The sequence below is a fragment of the Corvus brachyrhynchos genome, unplaced genomic scaffold (genome assembly GCF_000691975.1).
Source record: "Corvus brachyrhynchos isolate BGI_N302 unplaced genomic scaffold, ASM69197v1 scaffold145, whole genome shotgun sequence".
In the NCBI taxonomy this organism is placed as follows: domain Eukaryota; kingdom Metazoa; phylum Chordata; class Aves; order Passeriformes; family Corvidae; genus Corvus; species Corvus brachyrhynchos.
Genome location: NW_008238344.1, coordinates 438,849 through 458,412, shown reverse-complemented (window position 1 = coordinate 458,412; position 19,564 = coordinate 438,849). Strand labels below are relative to the sequence as shown.

Here is a 19,564-nt window from a genome sequence, read left to right as displayed (position 1 = left end):
AGCTTGTGTTTGATTTCCTCCCCCCGCCTCACCTTGCAAACAGTTCACTGGAAAAAAATGCCCATCCTTTTTCCTAAAATTTTCAGCATCCCTGTGCTATCTGCTGCTGAGCCACCCAAGAACACCCAGCCTCATATCTGGCCCTCTGACCCAAGGAAATTTAATGCTCCAGCGAAGAGCTCGCTGCTCCCAGGCAAACAGCCCTTCCTCTTGAAAAGCCACCTCTGATTCTTTTAAGCAAATTGCCTCCAAAAGATGAGTACCAGCCACTTCTCTCTTTGCATCCTGCAGCTTCCCGTTGTCACAGGTGAGGAAGAGCAGCTCTGCTCTAAGAGCTCTCACTTTCAGAAAGGAAGGGTCAGAAAATGGAAAACAGGATGGATACTAAAAAGAAAGGTTAATTACAGAAGTATCAAAAATATCTTTTGTGAAATAAGAAGCTTTACGAGCAGTTTGTCTTACATGTCCAGCACAGCTCGTACCACGGCGCCGGTTATATTTGTACTCCCTGTGCTGTCCAGACACAGGCACATATCATCCCTTTCTCTTAATCAAAGGAAATATTAACCCAAACATCCTCTCTGTGCACATCTCTGTACCTGTCTCTGCAGACAGGTGGTTTATAGCTGCCCTTTTGAGCGAGCTACTGTGCTCCTAACAGAGAGGAGAGCCTCCGAATGGCATTTGCCAGTGTTACTCTGCCTCAAAAGCCAAGGCCTTCATGAACTCCCAACCTTTATTTTTAGCATTGCCCATGCTCATTAAGGTCTGTTTCTTCCCCAAGACATGACCCTGGCAACCCCCCATGAACCAGAGAAGAACCAAAGGACAAAGGAGCCCATACCTGTCTGTGTTATGGTTTATGTTATGCTTGCAGACACTGTCACATTCTATTTTCAGATGAAAAAGTAAGTAGATAAAGACTTTAAGACACCTTTGCCATGAAAGTTTCCCAGCCTGGTTTACATTTCTATAGGCAAATCAGAGAATTAGGTGGTAAATACAAACACTAAACAAATACACTGAATATTCTCTTTACCAATCATCTGATCTTCTGTTACACAGAATTTTCAGGAAGCAGCTAAAACATGGATGTTTGAACAGGCTGCAACCATCAGTCAGACACGCCTCTAATCCCAAACCTGGAAGAACTCTTTCCTCTAATGAGAAAAAATAACCCCTCAGCTAAACTTTAATAACACCCCAGCATCAAGTTTGGCATCCTATTGAAGGCAAACCATCTTTTAAACCACGTGGATGGGATCTTCTGAACTCAACCACCATTCCAAACAGCACCTGATTTATGTACAGGTGAGATGATGTTCCTTTTACTACAGGCTAACTCAGCCACGTTACTCAGGCTTGAAGGTGATGATTTCTGACTGCCCCAATGTGCTTTGCTAGTAGTTCCATAGGCAAGACTCCATGACTGTAATAATTAAGGCAGTAAAATAATAGCAGAAAGGCGTTACGGGGTGAGCGAGAGTCTGACTATCCCATACAAATATCCTACAAACCAACAAAGAACAATTAGTTCTGGTAACTAAGTGAATGGAAAACCTGCTAGAACAGTCTGAAAGAAAATGCTGGTATTGGAATATCATCATCTGTGTGCAAGAGCAAGAATTCCAGATCAGGCCATAATAAAACGATGAGGCAACAGCAAAGGAAGAAGCTTCATTAAGAAAACAATGAGATGAGCTCCAGGAAGCTCCCTAATGGTGAATGCAAGGCAGAATACTTTTATTGAAAAGTAATTATTTCATGTTGATTATAAAGCAAAGCTGTGCATATGAGCAATCACCCCAATAAATTGGTGAGCTGCAAGTTCACAACTCCTGCTAATCCCGTGGCAACTGAATCCTCTGGTTACACTCCTGGTCTCACCACTGGAGCTATTTTTGTCATGGAATGAGACAGATTTCCCTGCCTCACCTCAGCGCTAATGGAACATCTTTTAAATGCATTTCACATTAAGACTTTAAAACCCACTGCTTTTAAAAGCTGCCTATGGTTAAATTTTCATTATCATTAAACAAAACACAAACAGGCCTTCAGGAGTGCCACCCTAATAAGAGCTCCTGCACTGGGACAAGCCAGAACCAGCTGTGTCCATCTTCTGCATAAAAACCACCATTTCAACAGTTTCTCTAAAGGCTTTACAGATAGAGCCCTCCCAAAAAGACTCAGTTTAGTTGATGAACCCCTGTTCAGTCCAATCTCCTCTTCTCTGATGTCCCCCCTGCAACAAAATACTTCCTAAGAAGCACCTTTCACTTGATTTTGCACCATTGTCACAAAAAAATGACCCTTTTTTCCTCCAGAAGGTCTGGCACTACTGCAGCTGCAGACACAGCCTGAACAATCTTGCCTCAAATATGCCAATTGACCAGTCAGGTTTATACTGGAGTCACTGGGAGGAAGGAGAGAACATTGGAGTCAGTGAGAAATCCCCTGTTTGGAAAAGGATGAATTACAGGGTTAGTTTGAACTCAGGCTGGAATCCAGCAAAAAATACTGAAATTGGAAGTCCTGTAGTCATCAGTTTCTAAAGGAAAAAATATGTGCATATTAATCTACCAAACTCCTACTGTACAGACCACTTGTAAGAACAAGCCCCTTATTAGAGAGTGAATATAGGAAAAAAAAGGTAATTGAGCCAATGGGGATTTTTAAGCACTGATAACAAGTCTGATCCAGAAAACTACACTTAAAAATTACTAATACAAACACTCTAAATCTGAAGAAAGGCAATCCTGTGGAGTTCTGTGCCTTTTAGAAAAGCAATAGCACTATTATTACAGCCTGCTTCCACCCCCCATCGAAAGTCACAAGTCACTGTTCATTAAGAAATGCTCATTAACTCAGCTCTGCCCTGGCCAGGGGCTGGGCTACTCATGCATCTCCAGCACGAGAGAAATGCACCAATTAATCATGCCCACATCTGCAGTGGGGCTGAGCGAGGTCTGTACCAGCAGCCTCATCTTCCATATAAATCAGAACAAACCCAACAGCTGAGCATTACCACTGCCAGCCCGTGCCTGCCAGCTACTTTATGTCCTAAATTCTTTGAAATGCAGTTCCCAAAGCTCTTCACGGAGCAGGACACAGCAATGCTTTCAGCACATGGATCAGCAGATCTCCAAGAAACAGCATCAGGTACCATCAGGTGAGGAAAACTGCCCAACATACCAGCATGTTACCTTGTAAAGCTGTAATTAGCAAATACCTGATTTATGCACAGCTGCCCTCACATGAACCTCAACATTTTGCTTTCAGAACTAAGCTCTGCCAAAGAAACCTCACGCAATGCAGGGACCTGGGCACGTCCTCACCCCACAGGCTGTCAGCAGTGCTCACACTGGAAATGGGAAAGAGAAAGGAGGGGATGCCCAGTTTGATGCCATCACCAGTCCTTTGGTGAGTGAAGATTTTTATTGTTGCTGAGTGTCATTACAATTAACCAAGCCCATGGAGTCAGCAGAAGTGCTGTGGGGGAGCTCAGGTGTGTATGTGAACTGTGCCAGTCACTTCTGGCAGGACCAGGACCCTGAGCACATCACCCTTAACTGCAAAAGTACCTTCCCTATTTATTTTCTGTAGCATCACAAGCCTCACTATATGAACAATTTAGCTACAAGTGGACTGTAAATCACTTGGGTTTAAAAAGCAACGAGTGCACCAGCAAACTGAGATCTCCCAGTGCACATTTCAAACACAAGGGACAGGTCACAGCCCTAAGAACCAAGTACACAGACACCTTGGCATTTCTGAAATTTCAGCTGAACAATCAATGTGCTACTTCAGTGATAAAGAGGAGAGACAGAGTAAGAGTTAAAAAAATCTCTAGTCAGTAAACTTACATTCCCAAGCACAAGTTGTTCTTAAAAATACCAGTGCAAAAAAAATGACTGAAGTTATCAAAAAAGAATTATCAGAGCACTCTGCAGACATATTTTCAGAGGCACCAAAGAGACATCAGAAAGAAGACGGAAACTTTGAACTTTAGTAATTTGGGCTAGCTCACTAATATTTGCAGTATAAGCCCCAGGTATATAGAGCAAGAGCTGCTGACCTCAAAAGGTTTGCATTAGACTGATCCAAGTTTTACTGGTGTCTACGAGTAATTGCAGGAAGGGAAGTGAAAAAGACTGAGGAAAAAGTTGTGCTGAGAATCAAATCAGCTGGCACACTTTTAGTACAAAACCTTTTCAGCAGAGACACGAATCTCACAGGAACCTCACTTGCTGCATCCTGCTGTGGTTAAAATTAACCTTTGCAGAGCCAGGAACAGAGGAGAGCTTGCTGCACACACATGAACCTCCACAGCCATTTCTTAGAGCCATTACTGACAGATGCCTTGAAGGCATAACAAAAGAAAGACTCTACATTAAACAGTTTTCCCACTGTATCCTGAATGTTTATGTCACAGCGGTACCAGAGCCAGATTTAACAGTTAACCACATCCTGCAGACAAAACATCACTCACATTTCTGAAGTCCAGTGTTCATCTGCGTGTAAGAAAGAAGCTGAAAGGAGAGGTCGCCTGGTCCTGGCAGACAGGCCAGCATGGCAGACAGGCACTAACACAACATGGGGCATTCACTCCTCTGCACACTGCAACAACAGAGAGACAATTCAAAGTTATAATACAAGGAGGAACAGAGAAAAGAAAGCGGCAAAGAGCCATCCCTGGGTGAAGGCCTGACCAAGCACAGATGCACAACCGCTGCTCCAGTCCTGACTGCATCTCCTAACGGCAACGGAAATACTTCAAGAACTGGGTCATCTGCAGGGTTAAAACCAAAATAGCTGCCTCGCTCTTCTCTGCTGCTTCACACACAGAGAATAATCCATAACTCTGTCCTCACATTTCAAAGGTGGTTGTCACGAATGGTAAAGAAACCACCATCACTCATTTCACTAGGTTGAAACGCACTGGTATCCGCCAAGGCAACTTCTCTGGAGAAACCCTGTCAACTGCTCTTTTGCATTTAACAGAAAGGCATGGCATGCATAAATTGAAGGCAAAGTATGCAGCACTCTGCCTTGTGGCAAGATTAAGCTGCATGCTACAGCTTGTAATTTCTGTGGTCCATTAGGCTGAAAGATGAATGGCTACAACTTCCTTAATTTCAGCAGAGACTCACTAACCCGAGCTGCTCTGGGGCAGACAACAGCAAGATGTGCACAAAGGGGCTGCAGAGGTGCCACCATCCTCTTCTGTTTGGTCCAGCATTTTGGAAATCAAATCTTGAAATGGAGCACTAAAGCTCTTTGTATTTCAACACTACACAACTCCCCTCAAATCCCACACCACTGCTGTGCAAAGAGGGATCCCATCAACAAGGCTAACTGGGGCTCCAAGTGTCCAATGTTACTAGAACTATAGAGATTTAAGTTGGAACAAGATCTCTAGAGGCCATCTGGTCCAAGCCCCTGCTCGAATCCTCCTAGCTGCAGCACTTTAGAAAGTTCTGGGAAACAAGGTGACAGAACCAAGCTGGAGAAATCAGTCGATTTTTTCTCCTTGTCCAGATGTCCACAAGCATCAGTGCTGCTATACAGAGCAAAACACCTAGGAAGCAGCTAGAAAGGCTTTGGGACTTGTTTATGACCTCCAAAACATGGGAAGAATTGAAGGATTCAAGACTTGTAAGCTGATTTAGTTTCAGTCATTGTTTCACAAACCCCAATTAAAACAAGTGGGGAGGCATTCAAAGATCAAAAGGGTGGGAAGGAGAAAGCTCGAGCCCAGACATGAGAAGCCACATCCGCCAAAGCCTCTCAGAGGCCACTTCTGAAAAGAATCTCACTGCTGAGACGGCACAAACAATGTGATGACAGCGATGTGACACCGTCAGCACCGCCACCTTCATGCTCCAGAAACCTCCAACAGCAGATTTCTGCAGAGACCTTTGGAAGACTTGAATGTGAAACCTCACCTCAGACCACCAGCACGGGTCAGACTGCCCAGAGAACACTGGCACCAACGGAGTGAACAGCGTGGACTCGAAGCTTTCCTGCAGCACAGCAATTACTCACTGTGTACAGTTCATTAGCTCCATGTTTATGCATCTCCTCAGCTCAACACGCAAAGGTTGATTAAACCAACGGCCAAGAAATCTCATACAAATATTAATTTATGAGAGTTTCCGCATCTTCACTGAGCGAGTGCTCTCCAAAGCTGACCGAGTGTGGCTGAGTGAGCCTGCTGCGTGCCACTGTGACTAACAAAAATAGTTTTGGGCATTGAATGTCAGCCTGACAACTGCAGGCTGTTGCCCATTCACCCCTCCCACGCAGAGTAACACGGACCTGGTGCCGTGAGAAACACACAGAGCACCTCACCAAGGTGCAGGCCTGACAGCACAACCACCAACAGAGCACGTTTGTATCATTCTCCATTTCATTCCTAGGAGACAGCAGCAATCAGCATTGCTAGAAGTCCAAGATATGTAAAAACTTGTAAAATAAACCTAAACCTGGATTCTCTTCTCATTCTCTGAAGGAGATGGAACTCTCAGAGTCTTTGAGAAATGATGACTGAAGACCTGTCACATCCACAACACCAATGAATTGCCTGAGAGCTAAAAAGTTGCTCGACCTTTATAGATGAGATTCAGTCGTGACTGTGGGTACACAGCATTCAGTGAAACTTTGCAAACAGCCCGTGGGCAGCAGTTCCTTGTCCCAAATCATGCCCAGCAAGACCAAAAAGACAAAACAAGAATCCAGCTCCTTTTAATCAGAAGAAAAAAAACACTGTGAGTTGTCAGAGCTTTACCTGAGTAAGCAACAGAAACACACACAGTCAGCAAGAAAAAAATAATAATTGTATTTTCCTTTTTTCCTCATTTCATCAACTTCAGAAGGCTGGCACAAACAAGACCTATTTCTCAGTGAAAAGCAGACAAACAAAATTAAGAGCCTTCACTGTAGACAGAAAAACAGATCACGCTATTCCCATATTCACCTGAGCATCCACCTTTTACTCCAATAACGTTTGACGCCAGCCCAGGATTCACTTCCCGTCCCTGCAGGCCCGAAGGAGGTCGGTGTCTAAAACAGTATTTAATTGATGGCAAGTTTGTGTGCAGCCCTGAAAGAGCACAGCTGTGCTCTGACTGAGGGAGCAGCATTTCTGGCAGCAAGACGCTGGGAGGGTTTGCTCACCTGCTCCATCATTAACGCTCATTAGAGCCTGAACTGTGACGCTCTCAGAAAGCCTCTTGCTGAAGTGCCCCAGCGAGGTGCACACAGCAATAAACAGGATAATGGCACATTAGGAGAGAGAACAAGTGATTAGGAGTGGTCACAGCATTCACCTCGGAATAGCCAGGCTCCTGCTACATGACAGCAGTGCTTCCTTGAAGGTCAAAACATGTATTTACAGAAGCTTTAGCTCCAATATGGAGAGCAATGTTTCAGAGAGAGCTATAAAGGCAAGTTGTTCCTGCAGGCAGATAATTGTTTTAGGTAATGCCAAAGGTTCATAAAAGACTGGGGTAGCAACAATAATTTTAAAGGAAATACTGGACTTACAAAAATAATTTGAAGTGGAAGCCTAAAATCACTCTTTTAGCTTGATTTACAGTAACCAAATTGATGACATCTAGGTCACTGCTGAGCACTAGAAAAAGAAATTCAGACTTGTATAGAAGTGCTGACCATAACTCCATTGCTGAATTTTTTATTATAATTAAAATCCTGCTTCAGTTTTTATTCTCTATGAAATCAATACAGGTTTTCAAAATCGAGATCTCAGTATTTGAAAACAAGAGCATTTGAAATACCTTGACAAACACCCCATTCATTTTTTCTAGTTAGAAATTAATTAATATTTATTCCCTTTGAGATACTCAGCATCTGACTGCTACTTTCTGACCTGACTCCTCCTCAGCATGAGCTGGCATGGACAACTCCAACTCATCACCAGCTAAAATGAACTGACTTTGAGGTGAGCACTACTGGCTGTGTCAGGAGTGGCAGCTGGGCCCATCAGCCCCTCCTGCTCGGGTTTATCCCTTCTAATTAGTCCAGAGCAGGAGATAAACTGAACTTGGCACATCAGGACTTCTCACCAGCAGTTTTGGCTCTACGCTGGCAACTGGTGTGGGCACCAGCACCTGCAAAGCTCCAGCCCCTCCAAGGATGGATGGTGTGCTACTGGAGGAACTGGAATGGAGAGGCTTTTGTACTGTACCAGGGTCAGTAACACTGTCATCTAAACCAGTCAGCTGCAAACTGGAGAGTGATCTGACCAGTAGGCTGTGGCACCCAGCCATGGAGGGCTGTGAACCGTGGAAACCCAAGTTTTTAAATGGCATTTTAAACAGATTCTGTACACTGCCAAACGCAGCACAACGAACTCTGTCTCGAAAAAATATATACAAAAAAAGATAAAGCATTTTTCTAGAGGAAAACAATCATTAGATTGGAATAAATAAATAAATACTCCTCTTTGAAGTGATTTTAATCTAATCTGGCTGCGGGATATAATCTTAACAGCACACGTACTGCAGGATGCTCCAGGAAATAGCAGGTTTAGACATGTGAACAGATTTCTTTCTCTCCTAAGATTTATTAATAATTAAATCAAAGCATGTTAAGCTTAAGAGGGATTTGCAGTGCTTGGGATTTGGGGGATTATTGGCACATCCTCACGACTATTACGTTCAGCCTTACCTGCACATCAGGATGTTTTTTGGTCCAGGCAGCAGAGTGTCCCCTATCACCACAAGGCTCACCAGGATGGAAGAACTCGCATCCACCCACTGCCCAGGGACACCTCTGGAGAGCTAGGAATCAGTTCCAGTAGCACTTAGCACAATACTGCCTTTCTTGACTTAAAAATGTATGATTTTCTGAATTATATTCAACATTTAATATTTATTGCCTCTGTGCTTCTCAGACCAGGGGGTACTTTCACATCCTAGAGTAAAACCTAGGTGTAAAGCAACTACTGGGGAATTTCTAACACTCTAACACAGCTTTATCATCACATAAATGGACCACATATACAGTTATTGCCAAGTTTTTAGATACATCATCCTCTGAAGCTCCCGAGAGGCCTTACAGGGTGAGAACACAAAGGAAACAACTCCCCACAAACCACCCCTGGCCAGTGAAACATGGGAAACTGAGCTGGTTTAGAGGAAAGCAAGCTGGTGAAGTCTAAAGTTAGGTTCCTGAAAGTAAACACGCATGTTTGAAATTCCACGATTAACTGCGCGCTCATTCACAAACCCCGAGGCCAGGAGGAAGCGGGAGCATCCACCCACACACAAAAGCTCCAAACTATTCCAAGTTTCCAGCACCCTGGGGTCCCGTGAGCCTCTGTGTGAGGGATGTTAAAGGCTTGTGGCTGCTATGCTTTGCTTCTCCTCTGCTCTTTAGTCACAAGGTAGCTCCATGAAGTTCCACATCCACCGTGAAGCTCCACCAGAGCCACCGGCGGGATTTGCAGCAACCCCCCGAGCGCACGCGGCACATGCCAAGTTCAGAACGCGTAAATGCTGCAGGCAACAACAAAAACTAACTGGGGTTGTGAAGTTTCTTTGGTACGAATGTCTGCAAGAGCTTGCCAGGAAACATAATTGAATCCAGGCCAATTTTCATGCTCCGAGGGAAACTCAGTGTCTCATTTACCCCCTGGCAGGCTGCTCAACACCAAGGAGAATAATTCCTTTTCCCTCTCCCAAAGTAACCTAAAATGTAGGGGTTTCAAAGACTTGTTCATGTCAATGGGAGACATTGAACCCTCCTGCCAACCTCAGCATTCAATACAACGCCTTCCAGGCAGTCATGCTTTGCTTGACAGTGTCTAGACCCATCCTGCAGGCTTCCTGCCTTTTTCCAGCTCTCAAACTCCCCTTTATTCTTGGGCACTTACCAGAATGGCCCTTTCCCAGGACTGCTGAAGAGCCAGAGATAAATCTTAGCATTTCCTGGAAGAAAATGACCAAACTAGCACAGTATTATTCATCACCGGCTGGTATCACATCCTCTTAATGCCTTATAAATGGAAAACTGCAAAACAGTGGGCAGAGAAGTTGCCCTCTGAAATGGCAATAAATCACAACAGCATCGAGTGTACTTGGGGATAAATAAATAGGAAACTGAACAATAGAAAGGCGCCTTTTGTAGCACAGGGAGTGCACTGTCAGCACCTGCCAGCACAGGACCTTTGGCTTTCTGCATTCAGGTGGACCTTTTGTGGAGCCCTGCAACAGTTTCAATCCAAATCAATTTTTGCTTCTTGCCATTTAATTAACTATGATTTTGCTTGTAAATCACGTCACCTTTTAGGCTGACCTCCATTTATAATGTTACTCAGGCAACAAAATTAGTTTGGTGGGGAAGGGAGAGAGAATTTAAATGCTGCCATAGCACAGCTCTGCTCCTCTCTCCGAGCTGGCATGGACACGCCCAATAGGGAAGAAAAGGAAGCAGCTTTGGGATAACAGCACTTAAATGGAATATTGTTCATATCACACTCCTCATGCCCAAGGGCTACCATTGAAGGCTTTTAGGTGAGCAATTTGGAACAGGATGCAGTGCACTAAAAAAAGCCAAGGAGGCAGCTCTCAGCTTCAGGTATTGCCACGTGTGACATCAGCTCCATCAAATTCACTCCTCAGATAAAGCAGCAGCCAGCTCAAGGTTATGATCTTAAGAGTTTAAAAAGCCTTTTTTTAGGTCTGTCCCAAGAGATTATTTTAAAACACAGTACTACGCATCTGCTGAGGAGTAGAACAGTTGGCTTTAATTGTAAGATGGATTTTTACATAGCTTCTGACCTTTCATCTAATTGAGGCCTGAAGAAGAAGAAAAAAGAGGAAAAGCCATACGTCACTTCAGTTATTAAAATCCATCAAGCTCAGACTTTAGCCCTGGGATAACCACAGCCAAAAAATTGACTTGCAAGTAATTATCACTGCTATCTGCAATAAAAGTTAATTGGACATAATTGAACTAAAGCCCTAATCTGAATGAAGCTGTTGCTGGCAAGAAGCCTGCTCCTGCCTGCACTCTGCAAATGGAACTGCTAGCAGGAAAATGGACAAACACGAGGCTGCTTTACAGTCTGCCCACTGGAAATCAGAGCAGTTCTGCAAACAGCTCGTTAGCTGGGCCAAGATAAAGCCATTATGAGGGCCCGTCCTCACCAAACACACCCTTCAACTACACCCAAACAGGGCCATGGCGCAGAGTTTCAAAAAACAAGTTTCAGCTTTATTGACCTCTTAATTACAGGCACTGAACCATAAGATTCACGTCACCAGACGCCGGTTTTATCAGCCCCCGAACGCTGTCAATACCAGTACAAATAATGTACTTTTTGAGCACGTAAAGATACCGACTCAAAAGGTTTTCACTGCTGATAATTTACCACCTTCATGCAGTTCAATAGCCTTTCCTGTTGTAGGACCAGCTTCTTTCATCTCTGCAGCAGAGCAGACAATTAGCTGCTTTCTGTGCTCAGCCCATGCAGGTGGCTGGGGGAAGGGAGCGTTCAACTCAATTCCTTTTTCCATTTATATTTTGCATTTTTGTTAACTAACAGACCAGAAAGCGGTCGTCAAACCCCATGCTACTTCAGAACTTCTTAACAATTTTAATTATTAACACTCTGTCCTTCACCAAAGCATATCAAAGCACTTAACAAACATTACTGAAGCCACATAACCACTCTGACACAGGCAAAAATTGCACACGACTCCTTCTACAGTCGGCTTTGGGTTTTTCGACCATATTTATGTTAGAACAGTGGTCTCCTGATGATGGACTAGTCTATGACAGGAGAGATGGAGGGAAGTATCTGGCTCACCACAGGTTCCTGACATAATTTTGGATGAAGCATTTAATCACCTGATGCCACGGTCACTTTGTTTAAAGGACAGCAGTGGGTGACAGTTTTCTACCACTGAAGACTGTGAAGACAAATGAAACTGCAGAGCATTTAACACCACCTTGACTTCTCACATCCAGCTTACAAGGTCATGGTCTGGGCAGTCTCCTGGGGACAAATGGACACAGATCCCCTTTCCCTGTCCTGAGCACCACTTGCTCACCCCTGCTCCTCTGCATCTTCACAGCTCAGAACAGAACTTCTTAGCTCAAGAAAGCTGCAACGAAGAACCAGTGACATCAATTCCCTTTCATGACCCAAATCAGTGGCTTACTTTACTTTGCTCAAAGCCCTCACCTCTTTTTAAGAGTATTTTTAGATTTAACTCTGTATTCTGCAACGTGGCAGGAGCTGACAGACAACACAGGTGTAAAGTAGGTCTTGCCAGATGTTGCAGGCCACTCCTAAGGTGAAGGAAAGATGTAGAAAAGACAAGTCAGGACGATTGTAGGGCCTGGCCAAAGCTTCAAAGGAGGATTTCTGGCTGTGCTTGAAACACAAATACTAGTGGTCAGTTGTGAGACAGATGAGATACTACTTTTACCATGGGAACATATGCAAGAAATAGGAAAATCGACCTGCCTGAAGTCAAAAGCAATTTGAATAACTTTGTATCTGCCTCCTCTCTTTTACACTAAAACACTCTGACTTTTAATTAATTTTCTCTCTCCTTTTATATGGTAACTTCTAACTTCAAATTTTTCATGCTGTACTGGTGGGAAACAGGGATGAAGACACAGCCTGGCATGTATCTTAGCTGTGTTCCAGGGTGCATATGGCTCCATGGATATTTGAGGAGAGAGCAAACGATGCTGCAGTTGAACCACAGCAGCTAAGGGCACAGGCCAGGTAAACACAGCACTGTCATAAAATAACTTGCCCAGGATAACAGGCTTACATTTTTATTTTCAAAATGCAAAATAAGACTCCCTACCCACCACTGTAACATTCACAAAAGATCCAATTTTCCTCAACAAGATACTGTCAGGCACAAACAAACATTCCTTCCTCCAAAGCACCCATTATCCTCGGGGCAAACTAAACCCAACTTCTTCCCAGATGCTCGAGCAGCAGCATCTCTTAACATCACAGCAGCTCTAAAATATGGAACAAGACTTACAGACACGAGTGTGCCTGTTCTCATGTGAACATGAGGGAAAATTAAGGTTAGTTGAGATGACTTCCATCCAAAGGAAACCCAGAACAGCCCAGCCTCTACCAAACTACAGGATGCTGCTCACACATACCCCAGTGGATGTACCATGCATTCCCACCAACAGACATTCTCCATCCTTTATGCAACTTCCTTCTGCCTTCAAGTGATAAGAAACCAAAATACACACTGACCCCTTTCCCATAGGGGACAGCCTGCAGTTATAACCTCAACATCCTCAGCAGGTTGTGCAGCTTTCCTATGTGTTCCATGTGTGGGAGAAGCACGAGGTCGTAATTCTGGGCTTTACTTTACCACACAGGACATGCAAGAATTGTGAGCTTCCTCATGCCACTCGTGGGCAGAATTCCCCCCTCTCAGCTTTCTTACTTTCCCAGATCTGAAAAGGAAGTTTTTCTTAGGTACAGCAAACAGCTGCCTAGGCAAAGGGGAAAGGAAACATGAACGAGTTCCCTCTCCTGTGGCTGCTTCACAAAGATCACCATTATCTCCTCCACACTTACTCTGCAAAAGCCCTGAATTAAAGTCTTAATCATGACTTACAGAAATCCTTGTGGCTGCACATGACAGAAGGAAGACAGTTTTCCCTTCTAAAATATCGTTAGAAGTTATGGATTACGACAGTTCCTGGGTAGGAAAGCAGCTATCTTCCCCTGTTTATTACAAGCTGATTATTAAAAAAAAAAAAAAATTCAGAGCTAACTTTGAACAAATTTTACCTCTATTCAACAGACAAACAACAGAGCAGACATTTGTTAGCTATTGAAAAATATGTTTTGAGTCCTGTTTTAAAAATAGATTCACTTGAAAATGAGAAATATTTGCAAATAAGATGAGGCAGAATGCATTATACTTCATACAAAACAAAAATCTAACTTGTATATAAAGGAATAAAAGTAGGAAGTGACTCACTTTTGGACCAGGTGTGAACACAGACTCACAGGGAGGATGGATTTTGGTTTGCATTGATCATGCACGTGAACCCTTTTGACCTGTACAATCACACTGACAGTTTGGTTTAGTATTTATCTCTCTGGACACTGAATTATGGTCCCACATGTGGTGAAATTTTAACAGCCCATTTACAAAGCCAGCAGTGAAAAATACATTTTTAAGATCCAAAACTGGAGATCTCTGTCTGATTGTGCATAGCAACAGAGCTTCCTGCTGGACCATGACCACATCAGCTCTTGGATACATATTTTATCATTTGTAAGGGCAAGGTAAGACCTCCTCCTGTAGCTGGAGATACCATGCAGCCAGCTGCAAAGATGAAAAGCATTTTAAGAACCTCAAACAGAAGCTGCAACACACGTACAAAACACCCACCAGCAGAAAATAGAAGCCATCAGGTGAATACCAAAGAGCTGGACCAGACACTTGGGATGGTGTTTTCCTGTCAACCTTCACAATGAGGTGCTGGTGTCCTGCTGGGACTGTCCTGACACAGACCTAATGTCCTTATCAATCTCCCAGGAAACTCAAAAGCCACCTCGTAACAACTCAATAGAAGAAAGGACAAGAAATACATTAGTTGTGAGCTACTGTAAAAAGTCTGCTATTCTCAGTGCTTTCCTGAGAAGCATGAAAAACAGCCACTTGCACAGCTGGCAGTTCAAAACAGCCACAGGGAAAGCAACACAAGTGTGCAAGGTGCCTTCAAAGCCTCTGCACACCACAAGCACCAGAAGTTTTTGTCCGAAGATATAATGAAACATTTCAGCACGATCTCACCTGACTCCTTCAGCAGCTGCCAACACACCACCTTTACCCAAAGTTTATATATTCATGAAAGATTTCTTTTTTCACAGAAAGTTTTACTGACTACAGGTGAGCAGGATGTTTTTGTTTGCTTTTGTGCATCTTTCCTCCTCTGCACTTGCCTTTTTCTTTTAAAAAAAACCCCCAACACACAGAGAGCAATAAATAAATTGTACGGGCAGGACCCAGAGGGAGCTGAAACTGTACCACAGGCAGCGAGATCCCTCTGCTTAGCAAACTCAACGTGGCTGTGTGGGAGCAGAGAACAAACACTGTTGCTGCAGCCTGTACCTCAACAGCAGACAGAGCACAAAGCTGCCTGCACGAGCTCCTGGTAACCCATCTCCAACAGCCCTGACCCTCCACTGTGCAGCTTCCACTAAAAGTATCCCCTGGTTTTAATTTCCAATTTGTCTTTCCAGCCACGGAATTGCTACAGTCAACAAATTCAAAAAGGTAAATTTTTCTACCTTCAATTAACTGCATTAGTAGTGTTTATAACTACGTGATTGATAAATGCTCTCCAGAAGCCGTAATTAATGTATTTTTTCCTTGGAACACACACCGAACCCCTTGGCGCTCAGATACTTAATGAAAAGCAATTTATCAACTTGCTTTGAACAGCTGAATCTGTCTCCTTAATGCAGAGAAGTAACACACTTTGCTTTAAGCACCACCACTCTGAGAAAGGAACGCGCACGGCGACATTCCGAATGCAATCAGACTCAGCTGGGATTTTGATCGGGATGACAACGACCAGAGCGCTCATCTCCCTGGGTATGATTCCGGCTGGCTTAACTGGGATCCTTTCCTCCTGGGATGCAGTCGAGCAGGAGATTTGTGCAGATGTGTTTTTGCAGGATGGGGGGTCGGGAGTGCCTCTTCAGAACACGGGACAAAGTTCCAAATTCTCCCATGCCTGGCACGCGCGCGCCGGGAAGCAGCAGCAGCAGCAGCAGCAGCTCCGAGTATTTCAGCCTGGACATGTGTTCAGCTGCTCACAAAGCAGACAAAAATAAAGTGCTTACAGAGTGTTTGAATGCTAATTTCTCAAATTGAGCGTTGCTTTGTATAGTTGACATATGCAGAAAAAAAAAAGAGGGGAAAAAGAAGCATTTAGGAGGAAAAGTTTGACATCACAGAATATTTTACGTTGGTATTAACCACTGGAGGGGATTAACCAACCTTCAAAGCCTAAAATCTGAACTCCCATTTCTGAGAGTATAGGCTAGAGATTTCCAGTATAGAAACTGGTCTGTACTCCATGTGGCAGACTGAACGTAAGGATTACATATTTCCATTGCACATGTAAGTCTGTTTCCCATTCCTGCAGGGTCCTGCTCTCTTCCATTTGTCTTTTGATGCAGATAAAAGCTAATGTAGATTGCAACTGCGATACAGAGAAAGGCGCAAGACACAGCGAGCCTTTGGACTAAGGAAAAAAGGGACTCGGGTCCAGACTGCTCGAGCACGTCAAGAGATTGTCTTTGAAACTATAAAACTAGAAATGAAAGCGCTGCGTTTTTATTTGATTTGATCAAAGAGACTAGAAAGGAAGAGGGAAAAAAAAAATCACATCTTATAGATGCAGGGTAGCATTTAACTACTTCACACACGATGTGGGACCAGCTGATCCCATACAGATATGAATTTGGAGAAAAAACAAAGAGGTAAAGTCACTCCAGCTCTGCAGACACTGCCTGCACAGATCACTGCTTCAGGCTCTGCAAAGAGCAACAGGAACCTGTTTCAAAGCCAGAAAGCCACCGGAAGCACATACCCAGCCCTCGCCACGGGCACAGGTTTCCAGTCTCCAGTGAAGAGCAGAGGAGTGAGCTCCTGTCAAATCACAGAAAACAGACTCCAAATGTAACAGCTACTTGAATAAATCACCGATTACTCCCTGTTCCAGTGCTGTGACTGTGGGATAGCAGCACACCGTGGCCATCTTCCCAAGGAGGGCTTTGGACTGCAAGCTGCAAAGGGACAAGACCGAAATTCTTGAAGGAAGCATCTGCTCCAGCATGTGCTTGGCACCAGGAGAACGAGGCTCTGCAGAAGTACAAATGGCACTACAGGTAGCAGCTTTGCAGATCCCAAATTGCAGCATGGAAAAAACGGATACCTATTGCTGCCACATTCCCTAAGAGAACAGATTTTAAGTACCTGCTCATGGAAATTTCTAACTGCAGAAGGGGAACCATTTAGATTGCCTCTGGGCTGAAACCATCTAGGTCTTTGCCTTTCACTAAAAATTAAGCAGAAGTTATTTTAACGAGGCAGGCAGACAACAGTTTTGCACAGGAGATCAAAAAGCTCTCCAGATGTTTATTTTAAATGAAATTCAGAAGCCAGTATAAACCAGATTTTAAACACTGAATAATCCTTACCATAATTTGCATGAGAAAAACAGGCAAAAGGTTCCATCCTACTGCTCTGAAACTCTCCAGGAACACGCAGGGTTGGATTTTGTTCCCAGATTCTTCAGATAAGAATCTGAAACGTGAACAGCCCCACACTGCAATCTGATGGCTGGTAAGAATTTTTTTCCCCTGTGCTGTACACTCAGATGCTCAACACATATACACAGGGGCATCCCATGTGAAGGAAGTCTCTGACCTTCCTCACCAAGACGGTGCAAAATTATGGATTGAAAAGTGTCTAAAAATGTCAGTCCTAAATCTTAAACTTCTTCTCCTCTTGCTACTTTCACTGAATGCCTCCTGATTGTGCAAAAGCAGAATATTCAGGCGTCAATCTAAGTAGTTTGGGTGTTACGCTGACAATGTCTCTGGAGAGTGGAAGAGAAGAGAGGACAGATTTCCAATAGTTCAGACACTTCCCTGGAAGCAAAGCTGCTACACAGCAAAGGAGATAAATAAAGAGGGAAAGTAACACACCAGAGAACTTTCACCAAGGTCACGTCAGGATGCTGAACGCTCCCCATCTGCAGGGGAAGATTTAGATGCCTGTTCCACCACACATATCCACTCCCCTGTTGGCAACAACAGCCCTCATTAAACCAAACCGGTTCTAACCACGAAAGAAAGGACATTGGGAAGATGATATTAGCTAACAAATGCAAAATGAAAACCCAACAGAGGCAGTCCTGGATGGGTGCCTTCTGCAGCAAAATACAGCCCCATGGCATGTAGAGAGAGCCCCTGCATGACCTGGGAATGGGCAACACAGGTGATCTCAGCCAAAAGGATGGACAACTCTGCTCTGATCAATGCCAACAGCTCCTGGCTTGCAGCAGAGAGGGGATTCTGTACCCATTCACCAACAGCAGAACAGGGATCCCATCAGGAACAGGAGCTTTTAGGACTTTGCTGCTACACACGGTGACCTACAGGTTTCAGTTCCTCCTTGCTTTGCAGTCAGGGCGGTGGACATGTGGCAGAACCCTGCAGACAGACCCTACCACAAAACAACAGCCCTGCCCCCCCAAATATTGTATCAGTTACTGCTGTGCCCTTAACAAGAGTGTTTCTTGCCCGTTTCAGCAATCTGAAAGACACGCTGGGCAAAATTTCAAGCTATGACAAAGTGATCTTATCACTTCTGTGCTGTTCTCGCTACACAAGCCCCTGATTCAGCAGCATGTAATAAAATCTTCATTTGCATGAAAAGCACTCTCTGATCACAAAGTCTTCTGTTCGACAGCCCTCTTCCCATCCACAGCATAGAGATGCAAGCACCACTGTCATTTTGCCTGTGACTGAGGTGGAATATTTTATTTATGTTTTATTTGGAGAGGCTCTCAATGTTTTAATGCCATCTTTTCCTAAAAAAACAGTATTTTTGAACAACACAAAAGCTGCACACATCCCAACTATGCAAGCATTGCGAAGTTCACTCACTCCGCTCACACCTGGATTTTTAATAACCGTGTCACATGAAGGACATTTCATATCAGCACACAGTGATCATGAACAGTTCTAAAATGTCTTTTGTATTCAACAAGTCCAGCCTTTTCCAGTTTGCCTTTAGAGCGCTTGGTGTCATGACACACACAGCACTCAGAGGATGTATTTCAAAGGAAAGGAAGGTGTAGCCATGCAAAGAACAATGCTCTGCCCACAACAAGATTAATCGCTGTCATGGGAAACCAATAAAAACAAGTATCTTGTTATCTTTCTTTACAAAGAGACTGTTAAAGCTTAACTATATTAGGAAACTTTTTCCTTTGGACTAAACCATGAGCCTAATGTATGTGGGCATCCCACATGCCAGCATATGCGATTAATTGGCTCTCGCCTGATGCCGCGGGAGAAAGTCCAACGTTCCAGAGGCAGAATGGAGCTTTCACACAACCAGCCTGTGCCCTCTCCTGACTACAGCTCTCTCACCAAGCCCAGCCCCAGCTCCCTGTCCCACACCAGGTGACACCACCGCCCATTTCCACCTGTTAACCATGTCCCACGTACGCACCCCAATATCACACCCGGCTCTGAGCGAACTCAGCCAAAGCAGAAATACCTTTCATCGCGTCAGCAGTGCGGTCCCCATTTAGAAACGCTTTCTTTCACATTAATCCAGTGCCAAAACGTGGTGGTGTGGGCTGTGCTGATCCAGAAACGGTGCTAAGGATGCTGCTGCCTCCTGTCTATCACTGCACGCCTCATCTCGCGCATGGCCAGGCAGTGACGGCCCTGCGACAACAGGCACTTTAAATTGGGCAGCTCAGCAGCACATGTACACTGAATTTTTGA

The 19,564-nt window shown here is 44.2% G+C and overlaps 1 protein-coding gene across 1 annotated transcript in view; it reads right to left on the bottom strand.

The window, feature by feature from the left end:
* The window catches only part of FAM222B (family with sequence similarity 222 member B), a 25,169-nt gene extending 5,820 nt beyond the window's left edge, over nucleotides 1–19,349 (bottom strand). Inside the window, exons 1-2 of the mRNA XM_008634389.2 lie at nucleotides 19,332–19,349; nucleotides 4,490–4,617 (exon numbers count right to left, since the gene is read on the bottom strand). Coding sequence (XP_008632611.1) covers nucleotides 4,490–4,571 — 82 coding nt within the window. The 5' untranslated portion in view covers nucleotides 4,572–4,617; nucleotides 19,332–19,349. The remainder of the gene's footprint in view (nucleotides 1–4,489; nucleotides 4,618–19,331) is intronic.
* Between the last annotated feature and the right edge of the window lie 215 nt (nucleotides 19,350–19,564).